General features: G+C 37.3%; 1 protein-coding gene across 4 annotated transcripts in view; it reads left to right on the top strand.

Annotated features, from left to right (window-relative positions):
- LOC143284607 (calcium/calmodulin-dependent protein kinase type II subunit delta-like) overlaps positions 1-19,909 on the top strand; it is a 91,494-nt gene that overhangs the window by 46,199 nt on the left and 25,386 nt on the right. The window contains exons 14-16 of one of the 4 annotated variants that reach the window (XM_076591443.1): positions 9,127-9,144; positions 15,623-15,703; positions 16,639-16,707. In XM_076591443.1, coding sequence (XP_076447558.1) covers positions 9,127-9,144; positions 15,623-15,703; positions 16,639-16,707 — 168 coding nt within the window. The remainder of the gene's footprint in view (positions 1-9,126; positions 9,145-15,622; positions 15,704-16,638; positions 16,708-19,909) is intronic. The other 3 variants (XM_076591452.1, XM_076591461.1, XM_076591470.1) reach the window with 3 other exon arrangements.

Below are 19,909 nucleotides of genomic sequence, written 5' to 3'. Positions count from 1 at the left end.
TTGGGCAAAAGAAAATTTTCCAGTCATGGGGAAACTAGTAAGTCAGATGTTTGGTTTTATGGCAGTCTTGTGATGCAAAATAAGTTTCATTTTTGTTTGAAATAACAGTTGGTATCAATCTTACATTTTCTTGTCTTGAGGCCGTGTGAAAGCCAGTTTAGAACCTGGGCTTGCACTGTAAGTTGTTTAAAGAGTAATGGGATACCTTGTGCTTTCTCCTTGTCCCTCCTCCACACACATGCTCGCTCAAGAGTGGAAAAAAGAAAAGAGAAGGATGGGGGGCAGTTTGATCTTTCTCCAGTTATTGTAAAACATTGTCAAGGAAACTATCTGCTTTCTGTTGTTCCTCCTTTTTTTCCCCCTTGAGTTTGGTTGGTTGTGTTTTTGCTGTAATTTTGAGTTGTTTTTTGTTTGTTTGTTTTTCTTTGTTTTTGCTTTGAAATTTTCTGTTTGTTTATTTATTATTGAAAGAGTGATGCATTGTTTGCAGTCATTCCTTTGTTTAGTGCTTGTGTTTTATTTGTTTTTGTTTTTCAGTTTGATCTATCTTGGATTTTGGGATTGCATTTGTTATTTTATATTTTCATTTGTGTTTTTCTACTTTTTTTTCAGAATTTTTTTATATGCATTTATGTCTTCTTCTTTTTTTTTTCTTTCTTTCTTTCTTTTTTTTTTTTTTTTTTTGTTATGTTCCTGGTTAGTGACCAGGGCAACTCTTGATGTGCAGAATATAATGCAGTTCACCTCAGTTGGGTTCATGGGTTTTTTTGTTTGTTTGTTTGTTTTTCCAGCTTTTTGAACAGAACAAACATTATACTGCTCTGCTATAAGAACGTTTTCAAGTTACAGTTTATCTTGATCTTGACTGCGTTGTCAAAATCAAAATGTGCTCAGATTGTATTTTGATTGGTCAGTGTTCAAGTTTTATAAAACTTTGCCGCAAGCATAAAAATTCTTTACTTAATAAATTGAAACCATTATTCATTTAGATTTTGGTATCATATGTATCTGATGAGAGTCTTGTTTTTGATTTCATTCAGTAATTTGAAGCAAAAAAGAAAAAAGAAAGAAAAAGGAGAAGAAAACAGTGAGACTGATACTGTCTTGTCACTTTACTGACTATACTGTCTTGTCATTTTGCTGACTTTAGTCTTTTTTTTGTTTTTTGTTTTTTTGTTAAAGGGGACTTCTGTACAAACATGGGGGTCTTGAACTTTAAGACATTACGAAAGATGTGTTAGACTGTATTTACAGTAGTTTGTCACTAGTGTGTCATATTTGTGCTTAAATTGGGACTGCTTCTTGGCCACATGATTGCTGACATTGCAAACTACTGTATGTAAGCAGAACAACATTGATTGCCCCTTTTGATAATACTAATACTGTAATAGATTATGGAAAAACAATCAAGCAATGCATGTTCATGATTTTTTAAAAACCCAAAAAAACCCATACAATTTCACCATGTTTTCTTCAGATGATGCCATTGAAAGTAAGCTTTTGAATTGAATGTTCTTTTTTTTCTTATGTTCTTTTAACATTGTTTGCTTATTAATGCAAGTTATGTTTTGAGTTTTGACAGACTGACATTGGTTTATTCAGTTAAACAGTTAAAATTTGTTTCTAACATTTCTTATGCTGCATGAGTAAATCACATAGAAGGAAAATCATATGTTGTCCAATATCTTGATTTCATTAACACATACAATAGTGGTGTTCATCTAAAGACATTGATTTGAGTAACTCATACACAAACAGTTTAACTTCTGCTACTTGTGCACAACCAGAGAATCAGACATATGACTGCATGTGTGTACCCACATATGCACAAATGTGTGTACATATTACGTAGGTGTATGTGCAAGAATGCTGTACACTCATTGTCTCTATTTATCTGTCTGTCGCTCTCTCATGAACACACAATGTTCGCACGCACGCATACGCGCGCGCGCACACACACACACGCACACACACACACACACATGACAGCAATACTGAATAGATTAAAAGTTTGACAGATGCAAATGGAAAACTGTAAGTTGTATGGATTTTTAAATGAGTATATCTACAAAAAAAGAAATAAGAAGTAGTAAATTTGTGAGCAAAGAAATTTTTTTTTTTTGGTTCAACTATACCTGCTGCCATTCATCCAGTTGCAGTAATTATGGATGTGAAAGGAAATAACTGAAAACCATTTTTTGAGTTTTTGTTACAGTTTATTGAAGCCTGAAAGATGTGATGAAGACCGCGAAAATTTGAAACTTTGAAACTATAGATCCAAAATTCTAAACATAAGATGATAGGATGCATATTGACATGGACTACGTAAGACTGAATTGTTTCTGTTTGTCAAAAATATAATTTCAGTGATACATGCTAGTAAGTCATGGTAACACCCTCCCCACCCTTCCCTACATTTTTGGTTTCATTATTGTTGACATGAAGACTTCGCCACTACTGACGTTAGTTATTGGTTGTTTTTTTTCCCCCATTCTGATTTTTCCATTATAATATACATATTATGCCCTCACAGTAACGAAAAAAATCTGGTTAAGGTTTTAGAGAAGATATTTATTTCACATTATTCTTCGTGCTTGAGCTCTTTTTTTTTCTTTTTTCTTTTTTTTTTTTTTTTTTTTTTTGTACTCTGATTCTCTAGTCAGCTAAGTTTGCACAAATGTGAACATTTTTGAAAGTTGCCCCTTTCTGTTAGCCATCTTTTTTTTGTTTGTTTGTTTGTTTGTTGTTTTGTTGTTTTTTTGTTTTGGTATTTACATTTTTCTGTTTGTAAACACCTAGCGCTTATTTTTAAGATTAGGCATGAATACTCATAATAATATTAATGATAATAATGATAATATCAATGATATTAATATAACAGTATGTGAATAATATTGATCATGTTAATGATTATTATAATGATTGTGCTAATTATGATAATGACAAGACAAAAGAAAAGATATTTTTTTGTTTGTTTACAGTTTTATTTCAGAAGGGAGCAGTCCTGTTTTTGTGTTCTCATAGTCTTGAGTATTCTGTCACCATAAGGCTACCTTCCCAGCATGATAAGAAGAAGATTAAAACAAAAGAAAGGATACTTTTTCTTCTTTTTTAATTAAAATTTTTTTTTTTATACAGTTTTATTTCAGAAGGTAGTGTCCTGTTTTAGCATCCCACTCATAGTCTCAAGTATTCTATCATCATTTGACCACCTTTCCAGCAGTTGTTTTGGTTCAAACAGTCTAATTATGTGAGAGTTTTATCTCAACCTTACAATTCAAACATAGCTGTTAGAAGCTGTTGGTCTCCGTCCTGAGATGGCCTTTGCTGCTCCTTATTGGTGGCTATGTTGTAAACAGTCTGAACTGAACTCCTAGATCTTTGACAGAAAAATTCAAGTGCAAAGTTTTCTCACTGCCATAGTTTGTTGACAAATAGTGTACACCTTATTCTGCTTAGATGTTGCAGGAGTCTGCTAGCCATGAAACTGTTCAAAAAGACTGAAACCTTTGGAAGATGGAGATCAAGTTTCTGTATTTATATTACACTTGTATGTGGTGTGATGTATCATTCTGATGGATTGGTTAGTCTTATTCATTGTTTTGCATTGGAATCACCGCACTATAATGAACCAAACTCATCTTGCGTTTAAATCATGCATTTTGTATTTCTTTCTTTCTGTTTTTGTTTCTTTGTTTGTATTTTGTTTGGTTGTGTTACCAGCCATTAAAGGAGGAGGCTGTGGTAAGTGGTGTGCGAATGACAAACCAATCGCAGGCAGTCAAATGAATGTATACTGCTACTATTTTTGGCACCACATGGCACAGTGTTGTCAGTTGTGTCAGTAAAATTGCACAGCTCAACTGTTCATGGTAGATATCATGTCTTGGCAGTCTGAAGTGTATTGGTGGGAAAGATTGAGGTTTTGAGATGAACTCTAACCCACTTCCACTCTAAATTGAGGCCTTTTTACACCAGTTGATAGGTTTAGTGTTCATTTTTCTTTTTTATTTAACGGAAAAGTGTGCAAATTTTTGTCAGAAATCCGTGCAATGAGACCTGACTAATAATTATTTTTTCTCCATTTCTCTGGATAATCCTGGACTGAACTTTTTTGTTGGTCTGTTTGTTTGTTTTGTTTGATTTGTTTTTATTTACTTCTTTATTTATTTTAAACTTGACGGGTGCAGTAGCAGAGTGGTTAAAGCGTTGGACTTTCAATCTGAGGGTCACAGGTTCAAATCTCTGTAATGGCGCCTGGATGGTAAAGGGTGGAGATTTTTCCGATCAGGTCAAAGTAGGTGCATACCTGCTTGTGCCTGAACCCCCTTCTTGTGTATTCGCAAGCAGGAGATCAAATACACACATTAAAGATCCTGTGATCCATGTCAGTGTTCAGTGGGTTATGGAAACAAGAACATACCCAGCATTCACACCCCTGAAAAATGGAGTATGGTTGCCTACATGGCGAGGTAAAAATGGTCATATATGTAAAAGCCCACTTGTGTACATATGAGTAAATGTGGGAGTTGCATATGAACAAAGAAGAAGAATTTTTAACTTCTCTTTAAGACCATTTGAGTATTTTGATTCATCAATTCATGATCAGGTTCCAGCCAGTAAATGAAAGGATATTCAGATAGACCTAATGGTTGGCTTGTACAATTTTGTGTGCACACTGCTGTTGTTCCTAGAATGTGCAGTGAAATTATTCATTTGTTTAAGAAATATTTGACAAGCATTTAAGTTGTTGATATTGTCTAAGGCTGGTGATAAACAAAATAATCATGACAGAACATATGAAATAAGATACATCAAATAAAGTGTTGTATTCTTTTGACTGTTTTGGGAGGAGCACCATCCTATCTATGAATAGATATATAGTTCATGCAGTGGTAGTATTTTATTGATTTATTTTCATTATTATTATTATTTGTGTATGTGTGTGTGCACATTTTCTGAGTGATCCCTAATGTTGTGAGACCGGTAAACTGAGTGTTGTTTTGGACAGAGGCATTGTCAGGAAAACAAAACTTTGAACAGCCAGAAAACCGTACCTACAGTACCTGTGAACAAGGTGGGGAGGGAGGTTTCGGGGGGGAGTGGGGGATTCTTTGGTGTCTGAGCCTGTAGTATAAGCCATTTTCCCCAGAATACTTTATTTAAAACTTGGCGAGAAAAATATGACAAACTTCTTATTTAAATAACACTGAGAAGATGGCACCTCCGCCCTCCACACTTCTACCCCTCCACCCCCATCCCCACACACCCACATGCACTCCCACAACCCTTTCACTGGAGAAAGCAAACAGAGTGGTTATTGTTGTTGATGAGATGTGTTGGGGAGAAGCAAACTGAGAGAGATATGTAATGTATTGTTTCTCTTTCTGTCCTGTTCGTGACTGTGTACTGCATTCACAGTAAACAAAGGTGAGTCGGTGATCAGCAGCATGGTTTTTTGTTTTTTTTGTTTAAATTTTTTTTTTTTTTTTTTTTTTTTTTTTTTTTTATTCCCCCAGCTTTTCTGAGTTCCCCCATTCTTTTTGGAGCATTGTTATTTTCGCTTTCAGCACTTTTTTATTTTTAGAAAGTTGTCTCTATTTTATTTTATTTTATTATTTTTTTTGTGAAATGTCCTGTTTCAGTCAGTCCGACCATCCTACATCCCAATGCGCCCCTCCCCAATGACTGGAGAAGTTTGCATTCTGCTTTTGAGCACGACTTGTGTTATCCTAGAAACTGTTCACACACAAGAATCTTCATGCTTAAAAGAAGAGAGAGAGAGAGAGAAAAAAAAAGAAGTGAAGATTGATTCCTGTGTTTCTTTTTTCTTTATTTCTTTCTGTCACTTGTTGCATTTTGAGAAGGTTGGATGGTGTGGATTTGATTTCAAGTGAATTACAGGTTTAGGAGGTTAGGATTTTTGTTGGTTTGTTTTTCGTACAGGTTTTTTTTTTGTTTTTTGGTTTTTTTTGGTTCCCCCCCCCCCCCCCCATAAGGTGTCATTGTCTTGCCGGTTTCTTACATGTTATTGCCACACACAGTCATGAACAAGGGCCTTGTCCTGTGCAGTTTGTGTCTTGCAGTTGTTACATTGTTTTTTTTTTGTTTGTTTGTTTAACGTGGACTCTTTGTATTGTAAACCACAATTTTTGATAGTTTTACCAGGGTAAGGGTCAGTGATTTGACCTTGCAGACATGCTGATGCAGTGACCTTGACCATACTATGGACATTTGTGCCATGGTCAGTGTGTTTACTTCCCCCGCCCTCATCCCCCCTTAAAAAAGAGGGGACACACACAGACACACACACACACACACACACACACACACACACACTGTATGGGTCATATCCACAGTCAAAAGTTTGAAAAAAAGAAGAAAAAAAAGTGAAATATGTTAAGAACAAGTAGGGGATTTTTTTGTTTAAAAAGTGTGAAACTTGTTAAGTACAACTACAAGTAAAGAGGTTTATGGTTTTGCATGAATCTATGAATTTATCTTTTTTCTCTAGTTCTGTAATACCTTCCTTTATAACTGAATTATTTGAACATGAAATGTGAAATACAGGAATGCAATATTTACTGGTGCTAGACAGTCAAAAGATTACAAAAAAGTGTGAAATATGATAAATGTGAGAGAGATTATATGTCTGTGCATGATTCTGTCTTTTTTTTTTTTTAATAGTTTTTGTTTGATACTATTTATTTGCTGAATTTTTGGAATATGAAATGTGGAATATTAGATTAAGATTGAATAGTTACAGGTTCTACACTGCACATACTGATTCCTTATTTGTCAAGTGCCCCTCTCACCCTTCACCCTCCCTCCTTTTCTCTCCACCCTCTCAGTCTCATATATGCATAAAGGTTTACTTTCTCAGCAACAACCACAATAGAGATCAATGAGATTTTGTGTTTTAATGGCCATCAAAAACACCTTGTCATTGTGTCATTTCAAAATATACTGAATGCAAAAATAGAAATATGTTGTCTGATCATCTTGTGCTAATCTGCATCACACAAGCAAAAAACAAAGAAGACTGTTTTGAAGTTTTGTCCTTCCTTCTGCCAACCTCTACCCCCACCCCCACCCCACCAACTCCTGCCTCCACCTGACCAGCCCCCCAGTTTTCCTTTTACAGAGGCATGCCAGACCAGAATGTCCTTAATTTTCTGCCATAATTATTTGTTACGGTGGTGGGTTTTTTGTTGTTGTTTTATTGTTTGTTTGTGTGTGTGTGTGTGTTTTGTGGTTTGTTTGTTTTTTTAAATGCCTCAGGATGTGAACATCTTGTCTTCCATATTTCATGATGATTGATAATCAGGGGGTTGATGGACATAGTGCTATGGGGGTCCATTTGAGGTTGGGACTGTTTGACAGGACTTGAGCAACACTCACCAAAACACATCTGTGAAGTGGGTACCCTTGACTGTGTGGTCCCAGTCTCCCCTTTTATGCCCATAACACACTGGAGTCTATGCAGGAATTGCCCCCTCCCTTCTCTGTGAAGGGAACAGGGGAATCATGGACACAGAGAATTGAACAGCTGTAAGAAAACGAGAAAGTCCAGAGAGCACAAACAGGACCATTCCTCATAAAGTTGTGTGTTGTGAGCTGCTTTCAGTTTTCTTAGGACATAGGGATACAATGTAGTCCTGATGTCTGGTAGTGGTACAGAAGGGAGCAACACATGGCGTAGGTTTTATGTAATTGCCATGGATTAGTAAAGATGTATGTACTGTATTATATTGTATTGTATCAAAGTCCACCATAGATCTGTGTCATCACTGACACCTTATATCAAAAACATTAGTTTCCTGTTGTGCTAAGAATATGACCTTGCTTGTTATGGCTGTGAATGGCTCGGACAGAAAGCACGATTCACAAGAGTCCAGGACATTGGAACAGATCTGAATGAAGATAGTTTATACTTGGGTATCAGATTTCAAAAGGATAAACCTCTTAAGTTAAATGCATGAGAGAAAAAAACAACCAATTCAGTTGTATTCTTGAAACTAGGGAACTGTGGCAATACCAGAATATTGTGGCTCTACAAAATAGTTTACAAAATAGTTGTTTCTTTGATAGTCAGATATATCCTTCTGATCATACGTGCCTCTGAGTGTGTGTGTGTGTGTGTGTGTGTGCACGCATGCTTATGCTTGCCCTTGTGTATGTGTGAGACAGAAGTCATAAGAATTATTTACACTACAGTGCACATGAACATGTATGTGTTTGCTGGTGTCCACACAATGGCATGATAGTGTTTTCATTTGGTTGTGAACTGATAGGATTAGATGAATGGGCGCAATAGCCGAGTGGTTAAAGCATTGGACTTCAATCTGAGGGTCAAGGGTTCGAATATCGGTGATGGCGCCTGGTGGGTAAAGGGTGGAGATTTTTCCAATCTCTCAGGTCAACATATGTGCAGACCTGCTTGTGCCTAAACCCCGTTTGTGTATTTTTGCAAGCAGAAGATCAAATACACACATAAAAGATCCTGTAATGCATGTCAGCGTTTGGTGGGTTATGGAAACAAGAAAATACCCAGTATGCACACCCCTGGAAACAGAGTATGGCTGCCTACATGGCAGGGGTAAAAAAACGGACCTGCATGTAAAATCCTGCTCATATACATATGTGTGAACGTGGAAGTTGCAACCCACGCACGAAGGAGGAGGAGGATTAGGTGGCATTGATATTGCCAGTAATCTGGTTTGATCATAGTTGATGCAAAGTATTGAATGTAAATTGTAATGAGAACAATATAACAATGATAGATAGAAAATAAAGCATGTGATTCTTAGCTGTAAACAATGATTGGTGTCACAAAATGCTACTTCAGTGATGTGAAAATGCATGAAAACACAGACACGCACGCGCGCGCACGCGCACACACACACACACACACACACATACACGCATATTTTCCTCAGTGAGTTGAGTATATGCCTCTGGCACTGATGACCAAAATCACTCATCCTTGTAACTGGTGTTGCCACACTGTTGTCTTGCTCCGGGGATTCCTACTGCCTAGTTAGATTATGTTTGAGCATTTTCACCCTCTGATAATGACCCTTCCTTGATTAAGTAATGTGACTCCCATCTCTGGCTTTGACTCAGGTGAAAACACAGCACAAGGTAGGTTTGATCAAACCTTGTGTGTTGGATCTGGCTATATGGAGTAGGGGGGGAAATAAATAACCCTTTTTTCTGCTCTCTACCATTGCTTTTTCCTCATGTCAGTGTGTCTATATTAACACATGTAAATACCTTGTATCTATTCAGGCCCCTTCCCTGTACCTTGGCTGTCTCAAGTCCTTCACCTTTGGCTCTCTTTTGTTTTCTGTCAAGAACACTGTTGTTCTCATAATCAGTTTTTTCACATGTATACAGTGAAAAATGTATCATCTTAACGGAACTTAAATCATAGCGAATAACACGATATTAATTATTTCTTTGGTACGACCAACTAATCTGGATGATGGTGGTTGTATCTTCTAATGTTTATGCAGTTTCTTGATTTAATTCACCACTGTTTGTAACTGGTTTCCTGTATTGTTCCAGTTTCAGTGTTATCATAACATTGCAATATTTAAAATAGTGTTTAATTTGTAACAGTTCTAAGAACTGCTAGCTTGCTCTTACCTGTGTGAAAGTGGTTTTGATATTTATTACAGTGTATTGCTTGCGTAGTTCATATATTGTTTGAAATATTGCTGAGTTATATGCACAAAGTAAAATATAGATTGATCTGATCATCTTGCTGAGTGAATTGCATCACAGAATGAGAATATCACCATAGACAGTGACACGTTGTTTGCCCCTTTTTTTCATGTAGGTATCAGAATCTGCTTGCCCATTTTGCTTGCCAATTTTACTATTGCACAGTGTGTGATCTTTCAGAGTTCACCCTTTTTTTCTACAGAAAATGCAATGTTGTATCATTTTTGCTGTGGAGATCAACTGCATCAGAGGACACCTCCCCCACCCCACGCTCACTTGCTCTCGACTGTCTCTCATGTATCTTTTTGGCATTTCCTGTGTTTTGAACAATATTGAATAGGAAAATTCATGAAGTGAAATAACATATTTTGTTGCTAAGTTTATGTTTATATCAGTAATATATGTACTCGAGTCAGTTACAGTGAGGAAAGAAGTTGTAGTACTTGTACTCTGTTACAGTGAGGAAAGAACTTCTTGTATACTTATAGGCAGAAGTTCTGCACATCAGAAGAAACAAAACTTTCACTTGGTATATTATGGAATGAAATCAAGCTTTGGTGGCTCATTTCCCCTCCGATTTTTAGTTGGCTATGATCACACAAATAGAAATAGTAGAGGAGACAGAATGCTGACACTGAAAAACAAGGTATAATTCAAATAATAGCCCATTGTTCTGACTTTCAGCACAGCAGAAACCAGTTTCTTTTGTTCCCACTTTACAAGCAGCACTTTGTCAGGCCAAGAACTGTCCTTACATACATGGACACAAAAACATTAAATTGTAGCCATGGGCATCTGCTGCTAAGTATACTCAAGCACAGCAGTCAACTATGGCCTGTTGAGGGAGAAGCTTCTCCAATCAAAAATCCAAATGATCTCACAGGTAAAGACACAAGGGATCACACTCAGTCCCATGTTCTGGTCCCCCTGACTGAAGCATGCAGCTGCTGTTCCTTTTGAATGGTAGTGTGCTGTGGTGCATGCCTGACTGCTTTTACCATTGGCAGTGCAGGCATCAACTGTGGTTGTCTTGGCTCAGCCACAGCAGGAGTGCACAAAACTCAAACAGCTTGCAGCATTTTATGGAACCTTCCCGTCAGTGTCTCATGTAAAAAGGTTGGAATATAGATTTCATGTCTTCCCTATTACTAAGCTTTTTGTGTGTTTAAGAAAACAGTGAAGTCTGTGAGTCTGCATGTGAGTGCCACTGAAAGTGACAAGGCAGAGAATTAATAATGTATTCTGGGGAATGTTTCTGATCGCTTTTTTTTTTTTTTTTTTTTTTTTTTTTTTTAAGGTTGGATTTTTGAATCATCATGAATTCAGTTTCCGTGGAACTTATGCCTGTCAGTACACTTATTATTATGACAGTAGTAAAGGTTTTAGTTTTCTAAGTGCAAATATGTTTTAAAGACTTGAAAAAAAAAAGAGGAGGAATTGTCCCTTTCCCTCATAAATGCTCGTGAATATATAAAGTTATTTTTCTGTACTGTGTGTGTGTGTGTGTTTAGGACAGTGAACATTCCCTGTCCACAACATGAAAAAAGTACCCATCATCAGCCTGCTTGTCTCTTTTGCAGCATTATTATTTATATTCATTCAGATTTCTCTGTGCATGTGGTTATTGTGGCACATGCACATGTGTATGAAAGTAAGAGAGAGGGTGGCAGATATTAAAAAGAAAAGAAAAAAGAAAGGAAAATGGGAGAGGAAGAGGGAAATTGTCTTCATTCCTGCTCTGTTCTTCAGTGGACAGGGCGGCAAAAGGTGAGAGAAGGATATGTATGGGAGAAAGAGCGTTTTTTTGTTGTTTTTTTAATTATTCACAGACCTTTCTTCACCCCACCCTTTTCCACCCTTGTCTCTTCTCCTTCTCAGAAATGTACAGTTTTCTTCTTTCTAGGCTTTGTTTTAAATGGCTCACTGTTTTGATTTACTTCTTTCTTCATCTTGCCCTTCCCCAGTGCAGAAAAGTTCCTAAGTTGGCACAGTTGGCAGGAGTCTGTGTGATAGGATTTCCAAGGAATTGAATCAATACAGAGGAGGGTGGTGCGACAACGCCTCTTATGTTGCAGTCAGGTACAGGCTGACTGTCATGTAACCAGGGCTGTTGTATTGAAAGTGATGCTGTCACAGGAAACGCGTTTCTCATCCTTGACTGTGGGAAAATTATCTGTGGCCTTGTACAGTGTGCCAGCTGAATGTGGGTGGTTGTCATAAAGGAGAGGGAGCAATTGTCTCATGACGACGAGTCTAATGAGGCAGTAACCTCCTGTGCATAGATCTCCCTGGCATGATCGCTGTCTGTCTCATCAGTGTCTGACTTTCTTCACAGTGGATGGGGTGGGGAGGGAATCACTTCATGGTGATAATGTTGGACAGTTGCACAATTCAGCTTGCTAACGTGTTTTTGCATGTGGCGGCAGTGTTGCGAGAGATGTAATCAGTTGTTCCGTGCTGCATGGGACTGGACCAGTGAGCCTGCAGACTCGTCATCGACACCTGTTGCGTTGTGTGGTGGTGTGGGAGTTGAGGACGGCCAGCGGAGTGCAAAGACTGCCGATGTGTGTGAGATGATGGTTGTGAGGGAGCCCCCGGCACCACAGGGTCCATCCAGGATGTTGTGTCGGGGTCAGGGTCACAGACACATTGGGGAGAAGAGCAAAGTTGGGGGAGGAGTTCACAGGCACCAGCTGGAACAGCAACCCAATCGTGTGAAAAACTCTGGCTTATTTTACCCCTGTGTTTCCAGCTGTCAAGGTTTTTGTGTGTGTGTGTGGATGTGTATGTTTTTCTTTATGTGTGTTTGTGTGTGCGTGTGTTTTTGCGTGTTTAACTCAGAGGTACAAACAACAACAACAACAACAACAACAACAAAAAAAAACATATGGCTTTTTCCTACAATATCAAAAGGTGTGTTTTGGGAATCGGTGCACTAACACAGGGGACACCTGAATGTGACCATGTCCATGGTAGGCTAACCTTTTAACTTTTTGTGTTATGGTTTTGAATGACTTATTCCTAAAAACTTGGCCAGAATTATGGGGAAATAAATCCATATATAAATAAAAACATAAATAAAAAGGAAAAAAAACAACAAGTGTTGCTTTGTCTTAAATTCGGAAAGGAAGATTAAATATAGGTTGATTTTTAAAAAATTTTTGTTTTGTTTTTCCCTTTTCCCAGAAACGAAGATCATTTAATAAGTTGACACTTCGCCATTGACAAACCTAGTTATTTGCATGTGTGTAAGATGATTTCTTGACAACCAGTTTTCAAATTTTGGAAAATATTGTATTTCAAATTTTATTATTCTTTTGAATCACCTCTTCAGATGTAGTGGGTATGGACACTACTTCTTATAATGAGATATGGTCACTTTTTTTTCTCTTTTTCATTTTTTACCAATCTTGATATAAAGATAGACTTGCTTGGGATTTAAAAAAAAGTTTTTATACATAAACAGGAAAAATGATCAGTACTTTACCACATGATACTCACTGAATTATCTGATCTCTGCGGGGTGGGGGGTCTTTAACCTGTGACATGGAAATGAACACATGACTAATCAGTCACAGACTGAAAGCGCCAGAGATACTGATGCAAACATTTACCTCTCTTGCTGTCACTCTCCCTTTCTCATTCCATGTTCTTGTTGGTTCAAGGCTGATGTAAGTGAATCAATATTATGTGTATGAGATGCCTTCACAGATAGATCTATCGGTTGAAATGTCAAGGCTATAGTGTAGATGGTTGCCACCACTTTGCCTTGTCAGACCTGCCAGGTGGTGTTGATACAACCAGAAGTTGATTTGTGTATGATACTTCTGCACATTTCACTAGCTGTGAAGAAAAATAGGACTGCTGCCCTCCCATCCCTTAGGTTTTGACCAGTGGTTCAAATGGTGTCATACTGTTATCCTCCTCCCCACCTTCACTTTTTGTAATTTTCCCTATCCTTAGACAATACTGAATGCCTATTTATGTACAGCAAGATTGCTGATTGCTGCGAGGAGGGGTTTAGTTCCAGTGTTGGCAAGATTCTTTTTTTATTTTCTTAAATTAGAAAATGTTATCAAGATGATGTGTTACTGAATGTGAATTAAGAATATAATGGTGATGTGTATGGATAGACATCACACATGGTTTCTTCAAACGTGCATGCTTGTTTCCCTTACTGTCTGCTTTCTTTTTCCCCTTTTTAGATAGTGACATTGTGATGGGAAGCAAGGGGATGTATGTTGTCATCTGGTGTTATGTACTTGAACAGTGACTTAAGAGGCTGCTTTCATTCATGTTTACCAGTAATGGTGACATTGATTCATTAATAACATTCAAAGTAGCTAAGGTACACTGATACTATATCTCAGTGCAGTATGATGTAGTGTTATTCATCAGAATTAAAGAATGAAAGAGACATTTTACAATGTTATAGTAGCATGAAAGGTTGCAATCTGTAATTATTATGTTTTGAAAGTGTAAAAGGAGCCAGTACCTCTCTAACTTTCAATTATTTGACTGTTATTGATTTCAGTGTTTAGAAAGCTGAAAGAATGTTTGGATTGTGTGAATCTTCTTGTTGTTTTCAGTGTATAGAAATCTTAAAGAAGTCATGTGCTTCATTTTCATCTTGATTGCTTGATGTTTGGCAACTATAGGTGTTTACTGTTCAGGTGAAGGTTGGATTAAGAAAGAAAAAAAAAGAAATTTTGAAACTTTGCAGTATTGCTCTCTCTCTCTCTCTCTCTCTCTCTCTCTCTGTGTGTGTGTGTGTGTGTGTGTGTGTCTTTCCCTTCACTGCTTCAATCTTCAAACTGTGTATTTGAAGGTGTGTGTGTTACACAGAAGAGTTATGCACGCATGCTGGCAATGTGCTTCTTGGTTATCACCACTGGGAATCTCTTGCTGTGTTCTGGATTAGTGTGCCTGAGAAACACTGTCTTTCAGTGGTGGGGGAAAAAACAAACAGCAAGACAGAAAAGCAGAGTAACTGACAAGAGTTGGCACACTGCCCTGTGAAGAATGTGGAAATGAAGTCTTTTGTTTCATCACTTTACACAAACACAAGAACATACGCAATCACACATACACACACATTAATTATACATTTGCACACTTGTATGCACATACACATATATCACACATATATGTGTAGTGTTGGCCTAGAGGTAACGCATCCGCCAAGGAAGTGAGAGAATCTGAGCACACTGTTTCGATTCCCACACTTGCTGGTATTTTCTTCCCCTCCACTAGACCTTGAGTGGTGGTCTGGACACTAGTCATTCAGATGAGACAGTAACGGAGGTCTTGTGTGCAGCATGCACTTTGCACACGTAAAAGAACCCATGACAACAAAAGAGTTGTGCCTGGCAAAATTCTGTTTAAAAATCCACTTTGATAGGAAAACAAACACACCTGCAGGCAGAAAAAAAAAAGAGTAGCTCACATCGTTGCGACACACTCTGCCGTGGTAGAGCAGCCCAAATTTCAATACAATATAATACAACATGCATGTATGTGTATGCCTTAACAGACACACACACACACACACATCACACACAATTTGCATACATTGGTCATGCATACATATTTGCAGACACGCGCACGCACACACACACACACACACACACACACACACACACCAAAAAATGGACTGGTAGGAATCAAAACAAAACAAGAACTTGGCACCCAAATGGGGAATGTGAGATATTTTACTATGATACAGCTCTCAGTTTTCTGTCCTGTCAGACATCATGTCAGTCTGACAAGAGATGATATTTGCATTGCTGCACAGGTGGGAGCCTGAATCTAGTTTATTTACAGTGAGATAGCTCCCAGTATCATGTCTAGTAATATGTGAAAGTGACAGAGACGGTATATGTGTACTACACAGGTCGAAGCCTGAACGTGAAGAAGAATGATGGCATCAAGGAGTCCACAGATGGCAGTACTATCGAAGATGAAGACACCAAAGGTAAGACTTTTCATACCTGCTTCTAGCGAGCTGTTGCATATTTATACACCCATGGTGCTGTGCAGAGTTGCCACTATGACCTTCCTATAATTCTGCAATATGAGAAATACAGGAGATAGGAATTAATCCGGATGCTACAAAGAGATTGCTATTTAGGGTTTTTAATCCTTTGATGAAATTTCAGCTGCAGTACAGTTGTGGTGGTTGCTAGTGAAAAAAAAAAATCTGTTTATTGGAGGGGATATCCAAGAAACAGTTGGGAAGCTTAATATTTTGAACATTAAATTCTACTGAATTGCTCACTGGCTGAAGTACAAATATTTGTGTGGGTTTTCTGGTTTTTGTTTTTTTAAGAAAAAGATACTTGTACTTTTTTTGTTTTCTTCTATAGGAAAATTTCAAAAATGTTAATTTCTTTGTTTTCTTTTTCTCATTGCCTTATATCTATGTCTTGGTGGAGTTAATGATGAAATAAAGATTTATTGTAAAAAAAAAAAAAGAAAAGAAAAGAAAAGTGAATAGATGTTCATAATTAGATGTGAAATAGTGGTGCTTATGGTTGGCTGAAGAAGTAGCTAAGTAGCTGGGAGGATAAAACTTGAGAAAGTTCCATTTTTTTCTTTCTTTCTTTCTTTTTTAATTATTTATTTATTTTTTAATAGCCGAGATCAGATTTTGTTTTTGTTTTTGTTTTGTTTGTTTTGGGGGGGTTTTTTTTTGCCTGTAAAGGTTTGTATGAAATTAATGTTGTCTGCTTGTCATTTCTTGGTGACAATTCTGGTAAATCTGTTTTGGGTATTGCTTTTTTTCATATTTGATATGATCATGTTATTTATTAAGAAAAAACAATACCTGTAATTATAAAGGGAAAAAATTTAATGTAATATTTCTGTGCTGTCAAGTCAGTATACCAATTTTTTAATCTTTGACTTAAGGGTTCCTTGCTAAAGGTTTCCTTGCCGCATCAGAGACAGTGGTTTCACCACCCAAAACAGATATGGAGAGTGAGTATGTGTGGACACCCCCACTGCTGTGGCACATCCAGTAGAACATTTTGCCTGGGATTAGATCAGTTGATTTTTTTTTTTTTTTTTTTTTTTTTTTTGAGTGCATTTTTCCTTTTTTTTTTTTTTTTTTTTGTAACATCAGAAACAAAAAGTAGGACCCATTCCTTCATGATCATGCGCTTGTGTGGAAGTAACAGTTACCATGGAAATAACGAGACATGGTACCATCATCAAAATCAAAATCATCTGAATGATAAGACAACAGTAATCAGACAGTTGCATGTTTTGCATGCCAGAAAATTCCATACTAGACTTAAAGAAGATGGCAGTTTGCTGACTAATGATCCTGAGTTAGGTTTGTAGTGATGTGGTGGTGGATCCAGAACATGAGATGGAGATTACACAGGTTGTAGTTTGGGACAGAAGTTTGTGTAGATGAGACAGGGTCATGCTGCATCGGCAAAACAAGTGCTTGCTGCTTGGATCGGCGCTCAAATTCTGTTAAATATGGATTGATTTAGAGGTAGGTGCAGATTGCCCCAAAAGTGGGATATACATCGGTTCTTGAATAATATTTCTCAGGTGAAAGTTTTAGTGATAGTGTTTAATGTTGTTGTTGTTGTCGTTGTTTTTTTTTGGTTTTTTTTTTGTTTGTTTCATGAAAGAAAATAAGAACCCACACCAGAATCAGCATACCATCAGAATTTGCACCTTGCGGACATACAATTATGAGATTGCATTTTGCATTGCTGGCTCTGCTTTTTGTAGGTGGACTTAAAAGAGACAGGAAAACAAATGTGAGAGAAACATGAGATGCGCATATTGCCCGGACTTTTGACTGGTTAAATTTTCACCCACATATTTAACTCTTCACACTGTCTTTTAAGGGTCAGACTTTTTTCACCCATCCTTGTTACAAAGCTGAAAATTGTTATCAAAGGGTAACGCTAACAGTGTCCTACTCCTAGACAAGTGTTTATTTTTATATTCAAGATGAATTTTAAAGAGAACAGTCAATAATTGGCTGTAGCACACATATAACACATGCACATGCTCACACACACACACACACACACACACACACACACACACACGTATGCCTTGCACACTTGCATTATTATTAGATGTTCAGCTTGATGACTGCTAAAATGGATAATTTTTTTGTGGAACACAGCTTCAGACATGGTTGGCTTAGTTTGCAAGAATGCGTCAGGAATAAGTGAGAGCCTTGAGGATAATACAAGCAAGACAAGCGTGGCACGCTTGCACCTTTGGTCAGAAATGAACAGATTGTTAAAGTCATTGTCTTATAAATCCCACTAAGTACATGTAAAAAAGACAGGGATGTGCAAGCGCATGTTGACTTGAGGGGGTATTAAGCACATATGTCACTTGTAAACACAAAGTAACAGATGTATTCAGCTGTTATGTGGAACTGAAATTATCAACAGGGAAGAACAAATTCTGGAATATTCGATTTGGCATTCATGATTTACTATACTAAATACATTCATCTGTTTCGTTGTGGAGTATGTAAGTTTTGGAGTAAATTCAAATATCAATGTAGGAAACTATCATAGAAAAAAATTAAATGTGTAAAGTGCAGTAATTATCTAGAATAATAGAATCAGTAACATAGAATGTTACTAATATTGTAATAATATTAAAAAAAATTGCTGAATCGTGGCTCTGCTTTTATGTTTGTTTTTTTAAAAAATTACCTTCCACCCTTGTGTAGACCCTTTGTTTTTGTGATTGAACCCAACCCCATGTTTTTGGTGTTTTTCTTTTTTACTTTGGTGTGCGCATCTGGTTTCAGTGCATTTTGGTTGTGTTTTGACCAAGTGACCAAGGGTTAGTCCAAAGCGATCATAAAATCCCCATTGTGAACAATATTGCAGTGATGCGTTCGGTGGACTACAAACGCCGAAGTTTTGGACAGCAATGCGCGAGCTTTGGCCAGCTTTGTTCCAGTTTTGGATCTTCTTGTTCTGGTAGGCTATGGCCCGCATTTCGTGAGACGGTGTACTGCAGGCTGCTCCTTGCTCTTCTCCATCGTTGCCTTAAGTTTTGTGGCAGTGCCTTGAAGTGACCGTCTCAGTGCAGCATACAGTGTGTGCGTATGCCAGTGGGGTGCATGCAGTGACCTGTATCATCATGCCTTCAACATATTAAGTATCCAAGTGCTATGATCGGTTCCTGCTGTAGTTTGGTGACTTTGTGACCCTCCATCAGTACACACTGTGCGGTGCAGCTCTTTCATATGTAGGCATGCTTCACACTGTAATATACATGTCTTGCGGTCTGTGTTTTGACTCTGATCAACTTTCATCTTCAGGAACACGGACTATCAAGTGCTGATTGAATGAATGATAGCATAGAAATAATTGTATACCTGTGGCTCCAAGTCTACTAAGCAAAATTAATCATCAGAGTGCTTATTAGGTTGATTGCAAATACCTGCATCAGATCATCTTTTACCTAAATCGAGGTGTTTTGAATTTCTGCCACTTCTGTTACAATAAAGTGAATAAGTTTTATTAGAATTCAGATGTTTTCAAAATGTATTTCAGATCTTTATTTAGTGGTTGCAAGCTTGAAATAGTGTTGAAAATATCTTGAGAACTGGACAGTTGAATCTCAGTTTATTATTCACTTTTGTCAAATTCTGTCTTAAGTCATGTTTATTCAGTTGTGATGAGTGTGTTTTGAAAGTAATGTTAGTGTCAGTGTATATGAATGGAAACAACTTGTTTAGGTTTGTTTAAAAACTATCTCCTCTACAATAAATGACTGTATACACACAAATGGTAGATAGGAGAGTCACACCTGAAGAACTTATTCCTGGGCGTGCACCATGAAAGTGGGCAAATGTTGGAGTTTTATGATTGCCACTTGATGGCAACATTTATATTGAAAAATGAAAAGTCATAGTTCTGATGAGTAGTCAGTACTGTTTTCAGGCATGGGACTCGACTTCCATCACACTTCATTAACATTTACAAGATCGGCTTGCGTATTGCCAATGGTGTTTTGAACTTGTCACAGTTGTACAACCATGAATGTTTATGTTTTAGTCTTTTGGGCCACATGTTTCAGAATTTGATGAATAAGTCATTAGCTTCACTGACTCAAATAGTCAGCTATCATTGAATAAACATTGCTGCCACAGCACTGCTTGGTGAAAATAGAAATGACT

This window comes from Babylonia areolata, chromosome 1 (genome assembly GCF_041734735.1).
Source record: "Babylonia areolata isolate BAREFJ2019XMU chromosome 1, ASM4173473v1, whole genome shotgun sequence".
In the NCBI taxonomy this organism is placed as follows: domain Eukaryota; kingdom Metazoa; phylum Mollusca; class Gastropoda; order Neogastropoda; family Buccinidae; genus Babylonia; species Babylonia areolata.
The sequence above is the reverse complement of the archived record's forward strand: the minus strand, read 5'-3'. Positions and strand labels throughout refer to the sequence as shown.